At 44.6% G+C, this 21497-nt stretch overlaps 4 protein-coding genes across 4 annotated transcripts; 3 read left to right on the top strand and 1 right to left on the bottom strand.

The window, feature by feature from the left end:
- Window positions 1–5315: 5315 nt before the first annotated feature.
- Window positions 5316–8572, top strand: LACBIDRAFT_304399 (uncharacterized protein; the record flags this gene model as incomplete). The annotated part of the gene is made up of 13 exons (XM_001884797.1): window positions 5316–5579; window positions 5631–5915; window positions 5996–6016; window positions 6066–6527; window positions 6577–6714; window positions 6800–6860; window positions 6914–7015; window positions 7067–7389; window positions 7452–7557; window positions 7608–7714; window positions 7772–7895; window positions 7955–8410; window positions 8466–8572. 13 exons carry the CDS (start codon window positions 5316–5318, stop codon window positions 8570–8572), a joined length of 2556 nt encoding a protein of 851 aa, XP_001884832.1.
- A 76-nt stretch (window positions 8573–8648) lies between these two features.
- LACBIDRAFT_304398 (uncharacterized protein) lies at window positions 8649–9014 on the top strand (the record flags this gene model as incomplete). Its single annotated transcript, XM_001884796.1, has 3 exons — window positions 8649–8749; window positions 8797–8857; window positions 8907–9014. 3 exons carry the CDS (start codon window positions 8649–8651, stop codon window positions 9012–9014), a joined length of 270 nt encoding a protein of 89 aa, XP_001884831.1.
- Window positions 9015–10362: 1348 nt separating this feature from the next.
- LACBIDRAFT_330513 (uncharacterized protein) lies at window positions 10363–19241 on the bottom strand (the record flags this gene model as incomplete). The annotated part of the gene is made up of 21 exons (XM_001884716.1): window positions 10363–10413; window positions 10470–10631; window positions 10686–10709; window positions 10771–10831; window positions 10876–10880; window positions 11080–11163; window positions 11368–11469; window positions 11579–11726; window positions 12036–12184; window positions 12263–12284; window positions 12341–12344; window positions 12524–12632; window positions 12856–12923; window positions 12987–13261; window positions 13313–13430; window positions 13459–13492; window positions 13647–17472; window positions 17566–17732; window positions 17800–17847; window positions 18432–18463; window positions 18734–19241. The coding sequence occupies 21 exons, from the start codon at window positions 19239–19241 to the stop codon at window positions 10363–10365; spliced, it is 5997 nt and encodes a 1998-aa protein (XP_001884751.1).
- A 455-nt stretch (window positions 19242–19696) lies between these two features.
- LACBIDRAFT_304393 (uncharacterized protein) lies at window positions 19697–19924 on the top strand (the record flags this gene model as incomplete). Its single annotated transcript, XM_001884795.1, has 1 exon — window positions 19697–19924. The coding sequence occupies one exon, from the start codon at window positions 19697–19699 to the stop codon at window positions 19922–19924; it is 228 nt and encodes a 75-aa protein (XP_001884830.1).
- Window positions 19925–21497: the final 1573 nt, after the last annotated feature.

Raw genomic sequence — 21497 nt, 5'->3', positions numbered from 1 at the left:
GACTCCCTTCCATACTTGTCAGCAGTAGTCATGTGACAATACTCTTTCAAACCATGACTGCATATACTCTGCGTCAGGAATAGCATTGCACTGCATTCCCCCTTGAAGTATTGTAAGTGATTTGAGTTTAGCAGGGTCACTGAATACTCTCCTAGAGGTGTTCAGTTACAGCTTGGCTTATTTCTCTCAGTTGAAGATTTCCTGAGAAGGAGGAGAGGTTGTGCAATGGATTTCCGAAGTGTCAATGATCTCTGCTAGATACTGGCCAAATCTCCCTATTTCCCTCTCTTCAGACTGAGATCCGAACTAGATCATAGCTGATCGCAGCTCAGTCTTCACACCATTATCATTCCGGCTTGCCATACAACTTTCATCGACAGCTCCCCACATTTAACACACAGGAAGTGTGTTACAATAATACTCAAGCAACTCAGGAATGTTGCAATGATTAGCTTCGAGGTGAATCACACATGTCAAACATGCCCAAATGTTTTAGAGGAGAATGGAATTGGTGTCAATAAACTTACAATCAAAAGCCAAGTGAAAGAGAGAGGGAGTGAGAGGGAGTGAGAGAGGGGGAGAGGAAGAGAGGAAGAGTAAGAAAGAAACAAGAAAGTTTTGTTAACTTTGAGCAGCTAAAAGAATCTGTAATGTGAACTATATTCATAGTGTGATTGGAAGTGGATGATACTTAAGAAACTCAGGTAGATAACAGTTGCTATTGATGCTCCTTATTGCTACCTACATACTGGGAGCACAGGCCAGACATAGTGCCAAAACCTCTGAAAATCATTGCAGAATCTTCCAGAATATATATCCCAGACAGCAAAAAAATCACAAGTCTTTTTCTGAAACTAGGACCCCTGACACCCCTACAGACCAGAAAAATATATCCTTACCACATCTGTTTCACAAAATATATCCCAAGGCCAAGCCAGGGCAAAAATATATTTCTAAGGTGTGACAGTGACATCTCAGGGTCCACTCACCAAAAATATATCCTTACTGCATTTCACTTGCAAAATATATTTTGGTGGTGTGACACAGATATTATAATTTTTGTGTGACATTTCAGGGTCCATGTCTCAAGAATATATTTTAGATTTCAGGGCTTTCTAGGACCCATATATATCTAGAATATAGATATGGTCCATGACATTTAGTCATGTAACTTACGTGGAGTTTGCATGACTAATAGTCAGTTGGCAGTGGGTGACTGAAGTGTTCTCTTGGTGTCAGACCTGTTAATACACAATAACACTTGCCTATTGGTTTGAGCTATGATAGAATGCCTGCTATAAAGCAATAGATGCAGTGGTGGTAGAGATGTAAGAAGGTGAATTGTCACATGACTACTACTGACAAGTATGGAAGGGAGTCATGTGACACAAATGCTAAGTAATGGAAAGTAAATGATATAGAGGAAGAGTAGGATCCCATATCCCTGCTACAGTAGATATGTAACACACTATCTATGTGTTATATCTGGGGAGCTGTTGATGAATGTTGTATAGTGAGTCAAAACAATAATGGTGTGAAGACCAAGCTGTGATTAGCTAAAATACAGTGAGATCTTGGTCCATGAGAAATTCTGCCAGTATCTAGTTGATGCTTCAGAATTCCACTGCACAATCCCCACTCCTTCTCTGGAAATTCTTGAAAAAGTGATACTAGGAGAGATATGCTGTTCTCTTTCATTTAATGTAACATGGCCATATACATCACAATGCAACCACTACACCAAACGGTTGGATAAATGAAAGATTACTCCTTCACCTACTGGTGCTATAGACAGCTGTATATCTAATACAGCCTTACACCCTCCCTGACTCTATAACATCAATCAGGACCTTCCAATATGTAGTTATCATGGGGAGGTACCATATAGGTGACCCCAGGGGATTTCACCTTGCAACTTGTCACTTACTGCTACAGTTGGTGAGGTTAACCAGCTGGCAATGTAATCTTGCCTCCAGCTTGGTTTGAACCACCAACTTGCTAAGAAGCCATACTGAATGCTTTCACAACAAGAGTATTCAGTGACCCTGAAAAACTCAAATTACTTGCTAAACTTCTGTGTTACAAAACCAGTTTATCAGGGCAGGTCTTATCTCTTCCTGCATCTGTATCCAACCTCTTGTGGATTTCGAAGGTAGCTTTGAATATCTGGAGCAATCTCAAATCTCATTAAAATACACCCACTTCTAGTCTCTAACACTCATTCTTCCTCTCTTTGGACTGAGCTGTGACAAGTCTTCACACCATTGTCATTCAAGCTTGCTGTATGACTTTCATTGACAGCTCCCACATTTAACACACATATAATCTATTAGACCACACAAATTTGGAATACTACCAGAATAAAATCAGAAAGAAATCAGGTGTTGATGATGGGCAGATGTTTGCATGGTCTGTTCACAGTTCCTAATATAGTAATTACTGAAATTACAGCCAAAAAGTTAGAAAAAATAAGAAAACAAATTCACATGCTGGAAATGGTCATTGATTATATAAATGTATTATTTACTTGGTCTGTGCATATTTCTAAATATGGTAATTAGTGAAAATATCGCCAGAAAATCAATATCTGACTCTAGTTTCATCTTATAGGCACATGATAAATGCATCATATAGTTGTTCACATGATATGGTAGTCATGTGACATAGATCATGTGACATATCAATGGAGTCTGATCATGTGACAAGTCATGTGGTCTGATCATGTGACATATCATATGAATGTATCATGTGATATAGTCACATGATCTCTTTTTCCAGCCAGCAAGGATGTTGGCACTTGTCTAGTATTTACACCAGAATAATGTGGCTACTACAATTGCAAAATAAAGTAAGTATTTCATTTCCACATGAAAAATTGTCATAAAATCAGAAATAAATGGAGATAGTGCTCACTATTGGTAATAATATTGAGAACTGTCCACATGGTGTGTGCACCTTTCCTAATATGGTAATTAATGGAAATATGACCAAAAAATCAGAAGAAAAAGAGAAAAAATAATAGAGTGTTGTCAAAGGTCTGTGCACATTTTCTAATAAGGAATTATATCTAGAAAATTAGAAAAAAAAAAGAAAAAAAAATGTTGTTACCATTATTCATGTGCATTTCCCAATATGGTAATTAATACAAAATTAGTTAGAAAATTAGAAAACAAAAAGGAAAAAAGAATACACTGCTGTGGATATACTTTCAAATAGGGTAATTAATATGTCTGGCCATCAACAAAACAAACAGATGATTGAACTGGAATGGGAAGCCACTCTATTATTTTACAATTAGCTGTAATATTACACTGTGGGCCTTGGCTTATATATCCACTGGGTATAACATGGAAAAATGGGGTATATATTGATAATAATGCTACCTTTTAACTGCCAGAATTAGTTGAAAGATATTTAAAATGTTGTATATCATTTTATCGATTTTTTTCCGTTGGAATTATTTAGAATTTTCAGGGGCGGATAAATGTCGAAGATATTGGAGAGGAAATTTCCACAAAAGGCAACTCCATATCCGCACAGCAAATATGTGGAAGATATGTAAATAACCACGAGGTAAAGAACTGCTAAATATGGCAGTATTCTCGGACCTAACACTTGAAATCTGGATCTGTTCATACCACCAATCACTCGTTCTAGCTCCGACCTCCCGCCCCTCAACGCTTCACTGGTTTCTGAGCTTTGCGTATCACGAAACCCAAGACAAAGATTGAAAACAAACTGACTCGGAGGAAGACTTCATTCGAACACGGATCCTTGCTACGTATCAAGACACTAAAAAGGCAGAAGTGCGTATTGAAACTATAAGGACGTGCCCACCCATCTACCTCATCTCACCAGCACCCCGCCCACAAGTGTCATCCCATGCCCAATTCCTCTCCCGCTGCCTCTTTCCACTCGGAAGCCTCAGCATTTTCCGCCCCTCGAACGTTTTCACGCTCATCAATCAGCCATCTGTGTTCTGCATGTGGGATCTAGAAGACTTGTTGGCGTGTTCGCGCAGACCTTGCAAATGGGTGTGACGGACGATGGGGACCCAGAGCAGGATTACGAGAGGGGAGGTGAGAACGTGCTTCCAGAGGGAGAAATGTGGAAGGAGAATGACCCAGGAAGCTGGTCCTGGAAAAGATCAGTGCAATGGATGACGGGTGTGGATTCAGGTCAGCTTCCAGAGGACGAATATGGACAGAGTTCTCTGTTGCACGATACATCCCTTTCAATGACATGGCGCTATGGGAGAACCCCTCGAACTTCAAACCCACCACTGGCACCTCTGCACTCCCTCCTTTGAAAAAAAAAAACAGTCATCCGCGTTCTGCATGCGAGAAGACTTGTTGGCTCGTCCACGCTTGGTCCACGCAGACCTTGCAGGACGGCCTTTGCTTTGAGTTCCTCATTCAAATCCTTGTCATCCGTTTAAAGCAATCGCTTTTCCCCTCTCCCTTTCCAGCCCTAACCGACATCGCTTCTGCTCCTCTCTTTGCACCAGGCCTTTCCCCCACTCCATCTTTGGCACCTCCTTCTCCTTATGCTTTCTCTTTAGACGCGCAGCCTCAGTTCCGTTCATTCTTATCCAGGGAAGGGATATGAGTTTTTATTTTGGGAAGGACTTGGGTCGCGATAATTTTGAAAGAATTCTATCAATTCATTTCATATGGTGAGATACTACTCCCTGGACTCTTTGTTACCCGTATTTGTACACATAGAATAGCCCGGCAGAAGTTTATATCCTGGCGAAAGTCTGATTCAAATGATTATTGTGAGGGGTAGTGTGAGGATGGTGTGAGCAGCTTACAGGCATCCCGAATCCAGATGCCAGTTTGAGGTGACGCTCGATAAAGGGCCTTTTGGGTGAGGAGAAATATCCGCAGCGTTTCTGGTTCGTACTATTTCCGATGTCAAGCTGGTATCGAACAAAACATTCCTCTGTGGGAACTTGGAAGAAGAAAACTGACCACGCCTTGACCTCGCCGATGATTTTCCGTACAGGAGTCACTGGTTGCCTGTGGTCTGTCACAGGGCCAGGTGACCAAATACTTAGTCACAGAAGATTAATGTTTTAATGTTTGACGTTCATGATGTGCTGGTGCTGGTTCAAGTTGCTGGTGGAGATTGGGTTTTGGGTTGAAGCCACAATGGTCACGTGAGTCACTTTCTGGTGATCTTCAATTCCCTGCCAACGCACAACAGATGTTGTCAAGAACAGACGACGAAATGGACGTCGATGAGGAGTTGGTTGAGGGCCTAACCGACGAAGACACCAAATTCAGAAGAAGAAGCTGAGGGCGAGGATGACGATGTACCCAACCCCGAAGAAACGTACGCCGAGAAGGAGATTGAATAAGATTTCGAGTTCGCATTTCTTTATAACTCATAATTCTGCTGGTCAGCACAATCGCAGTCGTCTAGTACAGAACATACGACTCCGGGACACGTCTTCAAACAACAGAGCGAGTGGCAGCGCATTGACAAAGGATTGGGATTTCAGCATCGAGGAGAAAGAGGCCGAGTTTCACGATGATCTCAGGGAAGCCTCTGGTATTGGCCGGAAATGCAAATGGGCAAGTGAGCTTGCCTACGCTCGTTTTTTTTTCTTTCTAAAACCCCCACAGAAAGGCCGAACGACGGGGCCAGTCCTCTCTCAACAAGTTCGCTCCCTTATTGGGGATGGGAATCTAGACAGCAACATATCTGAAGCAATCCGGATGATGCAAGAGGTCATACGCACTGGACCGCGTGCGGCGAGTGGTTGGTCTATCCTTGCGCAGTGCTATGAAGATATGGAACAAGGGCAGAAGGCGCTACAGCTTAGGATCATGGCAGCTCACCTTCGACACGATGCGGATGAGTGGGATCGATTGGCGAGGCAGTCGAGGGAACATGGGTATAACCAACAGGCGTTATACTGCTATCGAAAAGTATCAGTCTTGACCCGACAAATGTCGATGCATTGTGGGATCGAGCATCGTTGGCAAAGGAGATTGGAGACTTTCGAACAGTAAGTTCATTCACACTCATCTCATTACTACATTAACATTGCCCTTCAGGCCCGCAACGCATTCACAGCAATCCTTAAACGGTTTCCACACGACCTGACCGTTCTCCACGAACTCCACACCATCCTTGTCGAGCTCTCCGAACTCCCAACTTGTGCCGACCTCCTCCAAGCCGCGTTCGAACACTACCAACACATCTACCCCACCCCTTTGGAGATCATCTTCACCAAACTTGACCTGCTCCTCCTAGCCGACTTTTACAACGCTCTTGGGGATCACGAAAAAGCAGCCCAGACGATCAGGCGCAGAACTCGTTGGTTGCAAAGGAGAGCCGAGCAGCGGTATTGGGATTTGTGCGGGGATGATAGGGAGTATGATATGGATAGGTGGCCGGGGACAAGTGTGATTGAAGAGGGAGGTCAGATACAGGCTGAGAGGTTTGAGCTGGATGCCAATGCACGTCATCGGTTGGCGGTTGCGAGGATTAAGATGGGCGAGATCGAGGAGGGAAAGGTGAGTTTGGTTCCCTTGGTTGTGGGAGATGCTGATTTTCATTGGTTAGCTCCATGCGAATGCGGTCTTGGCAGAAGATACTCTTGATTACGCAGTCCTCTTTGCTGAGATTGTAGATGCATACTTTGAGAGGGGGATGTACACGGAGGGGAAGCCTATCTACGAGCTCCTTGGTGCTGACCCTGCGGTACGTGACTCCCAATACGTCTTTTTAAAATTATGGCACTCATCGCAACTGAAGACAAGCAGTATCTATCTATATTCTCTTACAGACAGCTGCATGTATGAAGATGCTCGAAGAACTTCATGAAGCTGCAGAAGTCTATGAACACAGTACGACTTTCTTACTTGACAGCTAACTAGCACACTGATTGACACATATCAAGTTCGACAGGCTGATCCTATGCACAACGACGCCAAAATGAAGCTTGCCGAGATTTATGAGATCCTAGGTGAAACTCAATGGGCTTTAGAGCTACTATATGAAGGTATGCAGTCGTTCTTCTCTCCCATCCCATCCTCAATTCAACGCCTCCCAGTCATCGACTCCCGCAAAAAGCGCGCAAAGGCACCGGCGACCCAGTTTGAAGACGACCCCACCACAGCCTCTCTCTTCGCCGAAGAACGTATTGCCAGGTCTAAAGCTAACGCTATCCGTGTCCAGCATCAACTAACGCACCTGCAGCTGAGGGAGCTGGAGGCGGCCAAGGAGAAAGAGGTGATGCAGGGGTATCAGAGGATAAGGGAGCTGTGGGCAGGTATGATGGGTGGGGATGAGGAGTGTGAGAGGGAGTGGATGGTGGAGGCGGAGAAGCTTGTAGATATGTTTAGGGAGATGAGGAATTTGTTTTTGACCAGTCGGGTGGGTTGTCTTTTTTCCCTTTTGGGGTTGGGTGAGGGGCTGATCCTGTTGACGGGGCTTAGGGTAACCCGTTCAAGGGGATGTTTCCAAGGAGTCATAGAAAGAAACAGAAGGTCGAGACGGAAGCTGATGAAGATCGGATGGCGTTGAGGTTGCAGCTTGACTTGGGTTGGTTCTTGCTTCAATTGTCAGGTTGAGGCTAACATTGATCTTTTTAGAACATGATAGCATGTCGAGGAAGGCGACCAAAGGAGAGGTGCAGATCGGCAAAGTGGATGTATTTAGAGGGATTTCATTCGATGACTGGTTGAAGTTGTTCATGCAGGTTTGTTCGGATTCTCTCTTACCTTTTATGTGCTCTTTGGTTGATCCTGGGGACCAGTATTGCTTTCTCCTCACCCGACAAGGTCAATACGACATCGCAGATGAAATCCTTCGACATATCCTGGTCTCAAATGCATATCAAGCTCGTGAGCGACAGGACTCTATTCGACTAGCAATTATCAGTGAGCATCCCTCCCTTGGGCTCTTCGTACTGTCTGAGCTCATACGTTTCTGCCTGTAGCTTGTGGTTTGGCTGCGGGCCAACACACCGCTGTTGTTGTACAAGCACGCAAACTCATAACCGTACACCAATTCAACAACGAGCCACTTCGAATCCTCATGGCTTGCCTATCAAGTGGCCTCCACCCCACAGATTCTTTCATCACTTCCACACTTCAAAAGCATCTGTTTAGGGAAATGAACTTGGCAGATACGGCTGTGAAGAGCCCAGAAGTGCTCAAGTGGAATCCATTGAACAAGCGGTATGCACCCACTGCACAGAGCAGGAAAGCGGAGGATGGGGCTGATGAGGATGGGGATGATGGAGTGCCGGACCAGGGTGGTGATCAGGAGAGTGGGGCGACAGCTATGGCAGGGAGCCACAATGTCCCTGAGATTCCGATGAAGTATAACCCAGTTATTGTGGCTATCTATGGCCAGATTTGTATCGCTGCGAAGAGCTATCAGAGTGCTATTTGTGAGTTCCCCCTTTCGTGAGCGTATATGCTGCTTCTTGCTGACGTTGTGGATAGTCTATCTGTTGCATGTATACAATTATTGCCCTGACGATCCGATGATATGCTTGTGCTTGGCCATAGCTTCCATTGGTAGGGCAATGCAACGTCAGTCAGATAACTGACATCATCTTGTTACACAGGTAGTTCTATCCGCTCTGAGAAGGATTATGGGACTAATGATTTGTTTCCTTGTAGGCTATGGCGTTCCTAACGCAGTATCGCAGTCTCCGAGGAAGTGACACACAGAGTGTACCAGAAGTGGAATACAATTTTGCCAGGATTTTCCATCAGCTTGGTCGGTCTCATCCTCCTGTCGTTGTGCGCCTTCCTTGCTAATTCTACCCAGGACTTTACTCCTATGCGGTCAACCATTACGAAATGTTCTTGAACTTGCGGAGAAGAACAATGTACGCCTCTGCTACCCTCCCCCTCTCGTCAATGACTGTATCGTAACAGGACGATCTCTTCACCAAAGAGGCCACATACAACCTATCCCTGATTTTTGTTTTCACTGGCGCCACTCACCTGGCGAATGCTTTGTATTGTCGATGGTTCTCAATATGATCAGAAGAAGAAGAATTGAATGAAAAGTAGAATATCAGCTCTATGTAACTGAATAGTTGTAGTTTATCGTGTATGGTCTATTTATGCTTGCTACATCCCGTCGACTCACGTTAACTGAGCGTTTCCAGATCATGCCCTTAACATTCCGAGCCAAGGGAGGGTCCTTGTCAACGGGTACGAACTGGGCATTCAATGCAAATGGGCAGACAGGTGTACCTTTGTACGGTGATTTGAAATACAAGGTGTGAGAATGCAAACAAAAGGCAGGTCCCCGTAACTAAAATTGATTATACTCAGCCATGCCTCGGCGCTTGAATATGAAAAAAATGAGAATGGTAACTCGTCGTCATCAATAGAAAAGAACGTGACAGAGGTACTACGTATGAGCTTCAGTTTTGACAATACAGTTTCGCTCCTCCTCCTTCTCTGCTTGTAGTCTCATCATCCACTTTTGATGGTCCGCAACTCGTTGCGCATCCTCGGTTTTGTCCCCATTCCTCAACTTCCTGGCCTTGTAGATCTCGCCGCCAAAGCTATATCAGCCTGCGCGGCGGCCTCGTGAAACTCGAGAATTTTGGTTACCCGCATCTCCATTTTGAAGCGCTCAAACTCCTTCTCACCATCAGAGGACGGCAAGGAGTCGGAGTTGGAGGGGTTGGAGGGGTGTGGGCCGACATACATACAACCAGGAAGCCGTGCTTTAGTCTGTGTGGGATAGGTGTTCTTGGGGATAGTGGAAGAGGCAGAGGTGACGCCATTGGGATATTGCGGATGGAGAAAGCTGCTGGTGCTGCTATTGGCGGAGATAGCTCCACCCCCAAGTTCTGGTAGACGTTTGGGTGGTGCCAAACGAGATTGTTGGGACGATGAGCTCGACACATGGCTGATGGAGTTGAAGTCGAAGCCGTTGGAGATCGGTGGTAGCTCTGGAGAGCTGCCTTGGCCTGCCTCCATGCCGTTTTAGCTGGGGATTGGGGATTGCTCCAGCCACCATTGATGCCGCGGATGGGAATGGGGATGGGTGCGTCCTCGTCTTCGGATGTTAGGTCTTGTGAAGTGGCCTGGGTAGGGAGGAAGAAAGGAAGTTGTCAGCACGTGTTATGGTGAGGAAGGGTGGGTCATACCATGGTATACAACAAGAAGCCTCGTTCGTCCGGCTTTCTGATGAGAGGAAACCCGCCTTTCCCACCCTTCGCTCCAGGCACCCCTTCCAACTGCGTTCTCAACCTTCTCCTCAACGGGTTATCTTGGAATCAACAAAAGACGAAGCTTAATACCCGGAAAGAAGATGGGTGGCATGAGGGCGATCGCCAGGCGTTGAAATTTTAATTGCAACTTGATAGCAACACTAAGAGAAAGATATGTTGCCATGTTTCCCATAAATCTCGCAAACATGAATCTTAAAGGGTGTATGAGAAAGAAACGAAGGAATCAGACTGGAGGCTTACAACATACGGCTAGGGTGATGGAAATCGCACGGCACATAGAATATTGAGCGGCGTGAGCGTGATCGTGGAAATTGGCGAAAGGTCGAGCTTGAGAAGCGACGTAAAGAAAACAGTGACCACATAGCGATGGCCAGACTTTGAAATTCAAAAGATAACCGTCAGAGTGAGTCTGAAAGGGAATATGAGACAATAAAAACAAAGGAGGGTATAGAAATAAACTTACGATGTGAAGGCAATCGCGGGAACTCTAACAACCCAGTTTGAACCGTGGGGGTGAAGCGGCTCAAAGAATACGATGGGCAGCACACCATAGCGATGGCCGGACTTTGAAATTCAAAGATAATTGCAAGAGTGGATCTGGAAGGGAATCTGAGAAAATAAAAACAAAAGAAGGGGTATAGGGATAAGCTTACGACGCCTAGGAAGGTGGGTAGGTTGAGGAAGGTTGCGGGAACTCCAAAAATCGAATTTAAATGGAGAGGGGTCATGTTGTAACAAGAAAACACGGTAGTAGCACTATGTGCTTCCATGTATCGATTGCCGGACGTCATTAGAATGCTGGACACCCATCTAGAAGGATTGATTGGTAAGAGAGCGAAAAAATAAACACAACTTACGTTTGGAAGACACAGCCATATCAGTGTGTTTGCTGGAACGCAATATGTTGCGTCGGGCCAATATTGGAAGAGCGGGGTGGCACACTGCGTGATAGCGATCCCCGGATGTCGAAAAATCAAATTAGAACATCTAAGAAAGTAGGATTAGTTCGTGAACAAGAATGTAACTTTATAGAAACTTACCAGCACGTAGCAATGGCCAGAATTTAGAAAATCAAAAAATCGTTACAAGACTGTAGAAGGGTATGAGAAAAGAAAAACAAAGGAGGGGTGTAGGAACAAGCTTACGATGTCAAGGAGGGTGGATAGAGTGAGGGCGATTCCCGGAACTCGAAAAATCGAGTTTGAGTGGCAAGGGGTATGTTGTAACAAGAAAACGTGGTAGCAGCACTATGTGCTGTCACGTTGCAATCGCCGGACATCGAAACAGCGAATTAGAACACTAGACACACATTGGTAAGACAATTGGTAAGAGAACGAAAGAATAAACACAACTCACGTTAGGAAGGCACAGCAGCAGAGGAATGTTTTCCGGAAAGCGATACGTTGCGTCGGGCCAGTCCAGAGGTAAAGTTGGAGGAATAGGTTCGAACTTTGCACGCTGCGTGATAGCGATCCGCCGAAGTCCAAAAATCAAATTAAAGCATCTACAATAAAGGAAAGAAGTATTAGTTCGAGAACAAAGGTGAAACGTGGATAGAAACAGACCCGATGATCTTCAAACACTCAAAAATCAAATGGACACGGGTGTACAACCTGGGCGGCCTCCGAAAAATCAAGAAAGATTGGGAAAAACCCTGCAAAAAGTAAATGGGGGTTCAGGACAATAATGAGAAGACCTCCTCGTGACAGAGATCCCCAGAACGCCAAAAATCGAATTAGAAATTCGTGCAGCAATGGTCGATTTTTCAATAACTCCCAATGACACACACTCTCCTCCCGTTGACTACGTCCACTTTCTTCTCTTTTCGTCGTCGAACTCCACTGCCCTCTTGTTGTTAACCTCGCGATTGTCGTCGTCATTCACCGCTGTGACATCAGTAAGTTGTCTGGTGGGTCTGTCCTCGTTGACTTTCACCTTGCTCATCGACATTTTAGAACCGTGCTTGGAGGCCCGACGTCAGGCAACGCTAGACGGTAGCCAGGTACGTGAGCTGCTTCGTCATCAACAATGTTCGCTTACCCTTCCTGCAGGCTGGTTGTCACTGATGAAGATGGTAAGTTTTTATCTACACGAGTTACGCATCCCCTGCTTACTTACCACACTGCTCATGCCCCTCAGGTTTCCCATCATAAAAATCTCACTTTGTATGTACGCAACGTGGAACATCTCGATTCGACGTCATGAAGCACAGCTTGAATGGGTGGGATAGGTGGTGCAAGACAGAGGTTGATTCTGGGAAAAGTATGTCACGGTCATTCACTTCTCCTTGACCTTACTCACCTGGATACCCAAGCTTCTTCGTCGCGTCTCCTCCCACATAACGATTGCCCTCGGCTGTTGATGACACTCTAAAAGGTATGTTGGCGTTGTTGCGCGTTTGAGCCGCTGACTGAACCGTTCCTTCTAATGTCGATGTCGTTTACAATGGCAACACGAGATGTATGATCTACGGAACGTAAGTTATTGTCCACCAATACCGACAGAAGCCAGCTGATTTGTGGTGTTGAAACCTGAAGGTTAAATGGGTGTTGAATGGGTGAGCAAAGTGTAACATGTGACAATAGTGACCACAAGACCACCATCTCGATAACTGCGGCCTGCCGACAGCTCACCCATTCGACTGGGCACAAAGCCCTGTGCTTCCAACGTGTAGGATGACTACGATGGACGTGACGGAGGTCTAGGAGTCGATGTATAGTGGTAAGACGTTGAGAATGGATTGCCTGGTCGTGTCAACGCTTACTGTGGTTGTGGAAGATCGGTTGAATGTCGACAACACCGCAGCTTTCGAACGACTCGGTCATTGAGGGAACAGGGGTGGATAAGCAGGCGATATAAAGATGGAGCGGAATTTGGGGCAGTGCATGGATGGTATTTGTCTTCTCCTTATACTTTTGCCCTATTCCCTTTGGAACGTCATGAACACTTCGTAGGCCAATCGACAGCGGAACGATGCAGAAAGCGCTACACACAAGTCCCACATTGTGGGCGCTGGTCATACACATAGGGAATGGATCACTGTAGTAAGTGGTCAGCACGATACTTGAGTGACGAGATATAGAAACTGACATTGTAACAAAAGGGATAGGGCAAGGGGCTGCAAGCAGAAGATCCCGAGAAAACGACTCCCTTCGTCTTGTCCCATCAAAGTCCCAAAGGAGTTGAATCCAGGGTCGGATATGGGAGACTAAATCAGCGTGAAGATAACGCCGTACACAATGCGATAGACTTGTAGTATTCACGGTAACACTAAATATACAGCGTAACTAATAGAAACTGTCCAATTATTTGTAGAAACACTATTTTATTATAAGCCTTGATGCCGTTTTGTGGGGGATTCATCTCGAGAAGCTGATTGGATCGATATCGATCTTTTTCGGGATTCTCTTGTGGATGACTCCACCATCGCAACCTCTTCTTCCACGTAGATGTCGTCGTCTTTGACATCCTCTTCCAGTATAACGTTCACGTCGTCGCTATCCAACACCTGATTCACATCTCTCCATTCATCTGTACTATCCACCGGAATCCCCATCTTCAACTCCTCCCATCTGCTGATATGTGTGGTTGCCCAGAGCTGCAATGGAAGACTGGGAAGTTCGTCGTCCTGGAGAAGATGCTTGTCCACCATGTGAGTGATGAATTCATATTTCCAAAATGTGACTAACTGTCCATTTGACGCAGGGGGGCAGATGGTGCAGTTAAGAGGGATGTTGGTACACGGTTTCAGGTTGGTGGGTCTACCAGCTGCCTTATATTGCATTTTTTCGTAGTGGTACTCACAATTTGATGTGATCTTTACAGTGTTCTTGCTCTCCACAAGCTGGGTCTTGCAACCATCCCTACCACACCAACCGCATGCATCGGCCCCGATCTCTTTTACCACTAGATCAACGACATCTCGGCAAGCCTTTAATATGTGGATGCCAACGTGATTTCTCATTTCGTTTATGTGGAGTATTTTGTTACAAATGTGACACGGGCGTTGATCAGTTCCGTTGAGTTTGACTAGGTTCAAGGGAGTGGTAATCTTGTCTGGCGTAATAAAAAGTGTGGCCAGTGTTTCGAGCTCCATTCGACGGTAAGGAAGTTTATTGAGTCCTTTCGGGCCACTAATCATTGGAAGCAAGGTAACTGTTTCCGCAATGTTCGCAGATTCGGGATCCAAAGCCGACCATGCATGCGCAAGTGTCCGTTCAAGATCGAAATGGTCGAGAGACCATATCGGATGACCAGCTGAGTTGTATATAATTTTTGGCGAGAGAGGATGAAATACCTTCCCTGGTATGTGCTTCACAAGGTGCCGTTGGCGGACAGTGCCACCTTCGTTAGCTACCAATGGGATATACTCTTGAGACCACCACCAAGTAAGTTTCTCAGATTCGTCCTTTGGTTCCTCAGCAATCAATTCAATTATTTGAATGGCCACAGTTACTGCATGCTGACCCTCGGAGTCAAGATCGTTTACGTCGATCGATGCAAGGTTAGTCTTCGAAGTGCCCTTTCGAAAGTTCAGGACCTCAACGACTGCAAGACAGATATATTCGCCCACGCGAACCAATATGCCTCCAAGGTCACCAGCCTTGACCTTTTCTTCAGACACGTCTAGGTCATCTCCTGAGGAATTAATATTCAGGGATCTTCGCAATGATTGCTCGACCGTGATCCCTTGTACGCGAAGTCCGTGCGTTGTGCTCAATGATTTTTTCTTTCTGTCGGCGCCAAGTATTTGACTGACGAGAGTTGGAATATATTGTTTCTGGCCCTCAACAAGAAGGTAGGATGTTCCAGCCATTTCTGTTGTTGGATTCAGAAGGTCGCTCTGCTGAAATTCAATCCCAGTAAATTCGTCTGCATCGATGGTACTGGCTGCATCCTCGACGATGCTGTCGCCAGCCTCGGATACGCCAATATCAAGATGTCCTGTCGCAATTCCATCATCAATTTCGACGTTGTCATCGTCTACATCCCGATTTCCAATGTATTCTGTTTTTGGTCGAAGATGATCTGTGTGTGGCTTTGAAAAGAGTTTGTCGAAGTTAGGGGCAGCTGATTTACTGTGGAAATGTTCGTTTAGAATTTCATTGGCCTCTAGCCTTCCAGCAAGGTATTCAGACTTGAGATCAACGTTACCGACGCGGACGTCGCCAATCCATGATTTGGGATTCATGTGATCAATCCCTCGAGCATTGACAAGATTGCGACGAATGTGTCCTCGATCAAGGTCAGGATGCCGTTGAAAGATAGCATCTATTTCTGCGCCGATGCTCAATTTCTGTGAGAGCTGTTGAATGTCGAAGTTGCGAGCATGGTCTTGAGTGCGTACATGGGAGAAAACATTTTCCAACCGGTCTGTCCCTTCAAACAGAATGAAATAAGGTATGTTTGGATCTGAAATTTGTAGCCGTGCAGTTGTAAAGATTATATTCTTTACGATTGCTTGGGAATCTGCAATGAGGGCACTTGACATAAATTCAAGACCATGTCGCAGATATAATGCTGTGATTAAATGGGCATATCGCGATAATGCGCGGATCTGCTCTGATAGTGATAACTCGACATTAATAAATGGATAGAGGAAGGATCCCAAGACTTTTGAAATAAAAGCAATGCATCGCATTCTCTCTTGAAGTGTCGGGTTATTGGTGATAGTTTTTTGGCCATCTAGGAGTGTCAGACATTGAAGCAAGTTAACTGCTTTGGGAACATTTTGCTTATCCACTGGACTGAGTAAATTTAACGCCTCTTCTGGTGTCATATCTGGCAATTGCTCGAGAGCACGAAGTACATCACCTGATGTAATGTGTACATTTCCAACTTGTACACCCTTTGGCGACCTAATCATTGTTGCAAACCGTTTTACGATGTGTTTGGGATCACAAGTTCCCAATAGTCCGTTGTGGCCTGTTTCTAAATTCAATCCAGGAAGCCCAAATATTTTTTTACCAAGGTCAGATTCCTGCTTGACAGTTTCTTTGCCAAGTCCGATGATAAAGCGGAGTTTTCGAAATGAGGATTCTCCATCTGTGGCAATAGTAAATATTGGGCCATGTCGTGCCTCGCCATCAGGATGTTTATGGTAGGTTTCTATGAAATTTGCAACCCACAGTGCCAGCTGCTCGCCCTTTTCTGTTTTGCAAGAGCTGGCTAGGACAAGGGGAGTTACATGATAATTTTCTATACCTGTAACCGGCGCTATCCCGAGGACCGTTGCATCTTTTCCATAATGACAAAGTTGATGATCACTTTCATTTGCGTCGAGAGCATGAGCTACATTGTGAAGGTCTTGAATGTCGTCCACAGTTGTTTTAATATTTCCACAGTGCTCACGGCAAAGTCCTAGCAGAGATTTCCGTTTAAAATCAAAGCGGATAGCCTCTTCGATTGCAGCTCCATCAATGACAATTTGTACTTGTGAAGCTGCTGATGGCTTTCGTCCCCTTTCCCCCAGAAATGCGGAAATATTTGCAGAGAATTCAGATATAATTGGCTTTCCCACTGATACAGAAAGCTCAGGAATTGGTTTCCGCTTTCGCAATGTGCTGAGCGATGGATACCCCTCCGCTTTCTGGAGTGCATAAAGCAACCTTGGGCCACCAATTGCCTTGGTTAAAAATGCGGTGTCAAATTCCCGTTCTGTCCATCCTGAATGGGGTCTGTATGTTCCTTCAATTGCACAATGAAGTTTCATGCAGATAGCTTCTTCATTAGCTCCATTTCGCAGTGCGACAGATAAAATCCTGGAGACCCCAGCAATCCTATTTTGTGAGATAAGCATGATCATCCGTTGATAGTCATTTAGCTTCTTCTGTAAGCGTCCAACTTGTTGAGCACATAGTGATAGCTTTATGTGGAGTGCATTGGCCCTCTTTCGAGACATTGTAAGCATATTCTTGAGCTGTCTCGCATTTAAATATTTCCATGGAGTGTGAGGCATAATATCTTTTTCTGCACGGTCCATAAATTTCCTCAGAGCTTTCGAGTTCAATAAACTGAAGCATTTAGCGCATGCTCGACGATTCATTTCAATTTTTGTTGTCAGAAATATATTGCAGGAGTTAGATTGAAGTCGAATCCACCCCGGTCCTTCATAACCAATGGGTGCCCACCCAATATCGTTGCCATCATGCTGTTGGAATGCATAGGTATCCCACACGGAACCAGCTTTCCATTCAATAATTTGGCCAGTACAAACATTATCCGGAAAACTATCTTCAAGCTTTTCTGGACTGAGTATTATGAGTCCTTACGAGTTTACGAGTAAGACTCATTCTTTATCAACTGAGGACTTAGACAAATTTTTCATTGATTCATTGATTTACCTTTCATCACCGCGGGAACCTTTTCTCTTAAGGAGAGAAGCAGCCATAAAATCAGGAAAAATGGCAAATAAATTGGCCAAAAATGTGTAGAAAATCAGAATATTGCTTAGTAAGTTGGAGAGGCTGTGTTCAGGGTTCAGGGTCCATATCCAAATATAGAAAGCTGTCTGAAAAATGGAAACAGATAGGTTGAGAAGCAGTGCAAAATAAGTGAAAAATAAGCATGGTATTCACCATTGCCATGATCATGAATGGGCTGTGTTCAGGGTTCAGGGTCCATCTCTAAAAATAGAACAAAGCCAGATAGATTGTATAACATGATTACAAAATATGCCAAAAAAGGGAAGAAAAATCGGAATGATATTTGCTGTTGTCATGATATTGAAGGGGCTGTGTTCAGGGTCCATATCTAAATATAGACAGAAAAAAAAACAACTCAGAGAAAACAGCTGGAAAGTGAAGAAACTTGTACACAATAATTTAGCTATATTTGGGCAGATTCCCATATTTGGAAGTGTATCCTGGACCCTGAATACAGCCTCTCCAATAGTATAGCAACATTAAATATCAGAAATGTGATTATATCATCTGACTAGCCTTCTTTCTTATGCAGATATTGGTCAAAATACATGACTATTTTCAAAAAGTGTCCAATTTTTTCAGTATTTTGTGTTTTTCTCAATAAGGAATGATCTGTGTGACATTATTTATATATATTTGTAAAGCTAAGCAAAGGGGCTACAATTCTTGTTAATAAAGCTAAGTGAGAGGCTGTGTTTCTGGTACCGTGGGAATTTTAACCCAAAAAAGGAAATTCATCACAAATATATAGAGCATCCTATTATAGGTCACAAAATATAACTAACCATCCTCTTTCCTGAGATATATGCAAACAGGACTGTGGGAATATTTTACCATAAACAGAAAAATAGTTATAAAATTGGAAAAATTTGCTATAAAAAGAAAAAAAAAAAAAAAAAAAAGAAAAGAATAGCACACATTGTTGCTATGATATTGATGGCTAGGCTCAGAGCTCAGGGTCTATTTGCAAATATAGAACAAAACTCAGAAAATCATAAAGTGATTACATGACCAATTTCCTAATATTAAATTTAGAGTCCACAGAAAGGACTCATACATGCCATGCAAAGCACTGGCCCACACCCACAAGTGAATTCATCCTCGCTCCCTCGGTCAGATGTAGGACTCAAAGGAGGTGGAGATGATGGTGGAAGGTCATCAGCACGCAGCGCAGGCACGTTGTGGGATGGATAATCAAATGAAAATGAGGTTTGTGTCGGTGTAGCGGAAGGGGAAGCTGAATTGGTAAGTGGCGAGTTACTTCTACTGAATCTCGGTTCTTGGAAAGAGTTGATGAATGTTGTTCCAGGTTGTGATTGAATGGGAGTAGCAATGTCAAGACGAGCAGCATTGTTTTGATCTTGAACATCCCTGCAAATCACACTCCCCCGGTGTCTTTGATAGTGAATTGTAGATTTATGTTTTGTAAGCGGGAGGTATCTGTTGCAAAGATCACATTGTACAAGTAATGTGCTGGTTCCGATTTCTTGGAAGATAGCGTAGTTGACAGAAGCACCTGACGGCATCTGGAATTGCACCGTCTCAGTGGGAGTTTTGGGTAAAGCGGTATAAATCTTTGTTTCTCGGCGGCTCATGGTGTCGATATATTTGATAAACCTTTTGTTCTGGGGTGTCTGCAGCAGGGAATGCTTTCTTGCGTGATATTTATAGGGATTCTTCTCAATGCTGTGCCCGTTATTGATTCTACATGTTTTGACTACGGCGCAGCTACTACGAAGCGCAGCAAGTTACTAGTCCTACTTGTTTTGACTCACAGTGGTATGCTACAGTGGGTAGGAACACGAGGAGCAATGAGCAATCAACCAGGTTTTGCGGCGAGTGATATTGAAGTGAAGCTGGCTTGATTTAGTCTTACCTGCCCGATATATTGGACCCTGGATTCAACTCCTTTGGGACTTTGATGGGACAAGACGAAGGGAGTCGTTTTCTCGGGATCTTCCGCTCGCAGCCCCTTGGGATAGGGCTGTGAGGAGGGGATACGTGCTGTGGTGGCGAGTAAAATAAGAAGGGTCTCTAATGCACCCACCCAATGAACACCATGGTCCCCAGTCTCGCAGACGACAAAATGTACGTGTCCCATCACAACTCCAAAATCCACTTTCTCGGTTCTCTTGACGTCGTCAAGAAGAAACGAAGAGCTGGGTTTCTCAGGGAAGGAAATGTCAAGGAGTACGGAGTGTTGGCATTTGTTGGGGCTGTTTGTTCCCTATCTCCCAACTACGTTTATCGCGCCAGCAAGGCGGGGAGCGCGAACTGAGTTGGGGCGGCTAATGCCCCTTCGTAACTGAGGACGCCCCCCCTGGAGCCTTGTTCACCATTGAACACGACGCGACATCTAGAGACCCATCACATTACTCATCGTTTGAGGTGAAGGAGGAGTTAGGGAGAAGAAGATGGATCCAGGGTGATTTAAAAGCGAGCGTGACGAGTGGGATTAATCGTTAAGGTGTTTGAAGGGGACGCGGAGCGGAAGGGTTGGGGTATGAGCGGGAAGGTTGGGGTATGAGCGGGAAGGTTGGGGTATGAGCGGGAAGGTTGGGGTATGAGCGGGAAGGTTGGGGTATGAGCGGGAAGGTTGGGGTATGAGCGGGAAGGTTGGGAAGAAGAAAAAGGTGAGTAATTGTAAATCTGAAGAGAGTGGGGACTAGGAGCTTACTTACTTTGCTGTGTGTGTAGGAAACGGTGTCCCATCCACGGCCGCCTGGGAAGAGAAGAACGCGAAACATGGTCAGGTGGTTGGCTACGTTCCAGCGGAGCTGGGGACGGCTACATTGGTTTTTGTCAATGACCAATGACCACCGCGGTTGTTGACGTTGACGGGGCACCTTAACATAGTCAACGTCAATACAAATCCAATGTGCAACAGTAGATACAAACCATCGATGTCAATTATTTCAATTCACCAGTCTTTAGATGTACAAATATCGAAAACAATATGTATTCTCCAAATGTATAGTACACAAATGGGGGAAGACGACGTATATCCAGCAGACCAACCCCGCTTCCAGTGCATACAAAAGAAAAAGCGACAAAACTGAAAAGTTTCATCCCGACCAACGTGCAAATCTTTAACCACACACACTCTCGAAGCCTAAAAGGCCACCCCGCCACGGTGCTAGTCCAAAAGAGGACATACCCAAGGACATACCACCCCAACCTTCGCCCAACCCCGCTCCTGGTCCCCCTGTTCGTCATGACAATGCAAGTGAGGGCTCGACAATGCAACAATTTGCTCTCAGTTTTCTGGCTATAGCTACCTCTTCATCTGTGAGGTGAAGACATTGCTTGTTGTACTACGCATTTCAGCAACATTTGAGATAGACCTCTGCTGCGCTGTTCAAAGGTAGAGTATGAACGATAAAGATCTAGATTTAGTTAACCGACCCTAATGGCCTTATTTAGCAAGTGTTAGGTCTGAGAATACTGCCATATTTAGCAGTTCTTTACCTTGTGGTTATTTACATATCTTCCACATATTTGCTGTGCAGAAATGGACTTGCCTCTTGTAGAAATTTCCTCTCCCATATCTTCGATGTTTATCCGCCTCAGAAAATTCTTAATAATTCCGACGGAAAAAAATCGATAAAATGAAATAAAAGATTTCAAATATCTTTCAACTAATTCCGGTAGTTAAAAGGGAGCATTATGATTAATATCTACCCAATTGTTCCACAATATACCCAGTGGATATATACGCCAAGGCCCGCAGTGTTAGGTGTTATTTTACAGGTCCAGTATGTAATTTTAAACAAGAAAAGATGTGCATTTTTAGATAAAAATTAGCTATAAAATTGGGTAAGAATAAAGAGAAAGAAAAAGAATTATCCTGG

The sequence above is a fragment of the Laccaria bicolor genome, genomic scaffold (assembly GCF_000143565.1).
Source record: "Laccaria bicolor S238N-H82 LACBIscaffold_27 genomic scaffold, whole genome shotgun sequence".
Taxonomy (NCBI): Eukaryota; Fungi; Basidiomycota; class Agaricomycetes; order Agaricales; family Hydnangiaceae; genus Laccaria; species Laccaria bicolor.
The sequence above is the reverse complement of the archived record's forward strand: the minus strand, read 5'-3'. Positions and strand labels throughout refer to the sequence as shown.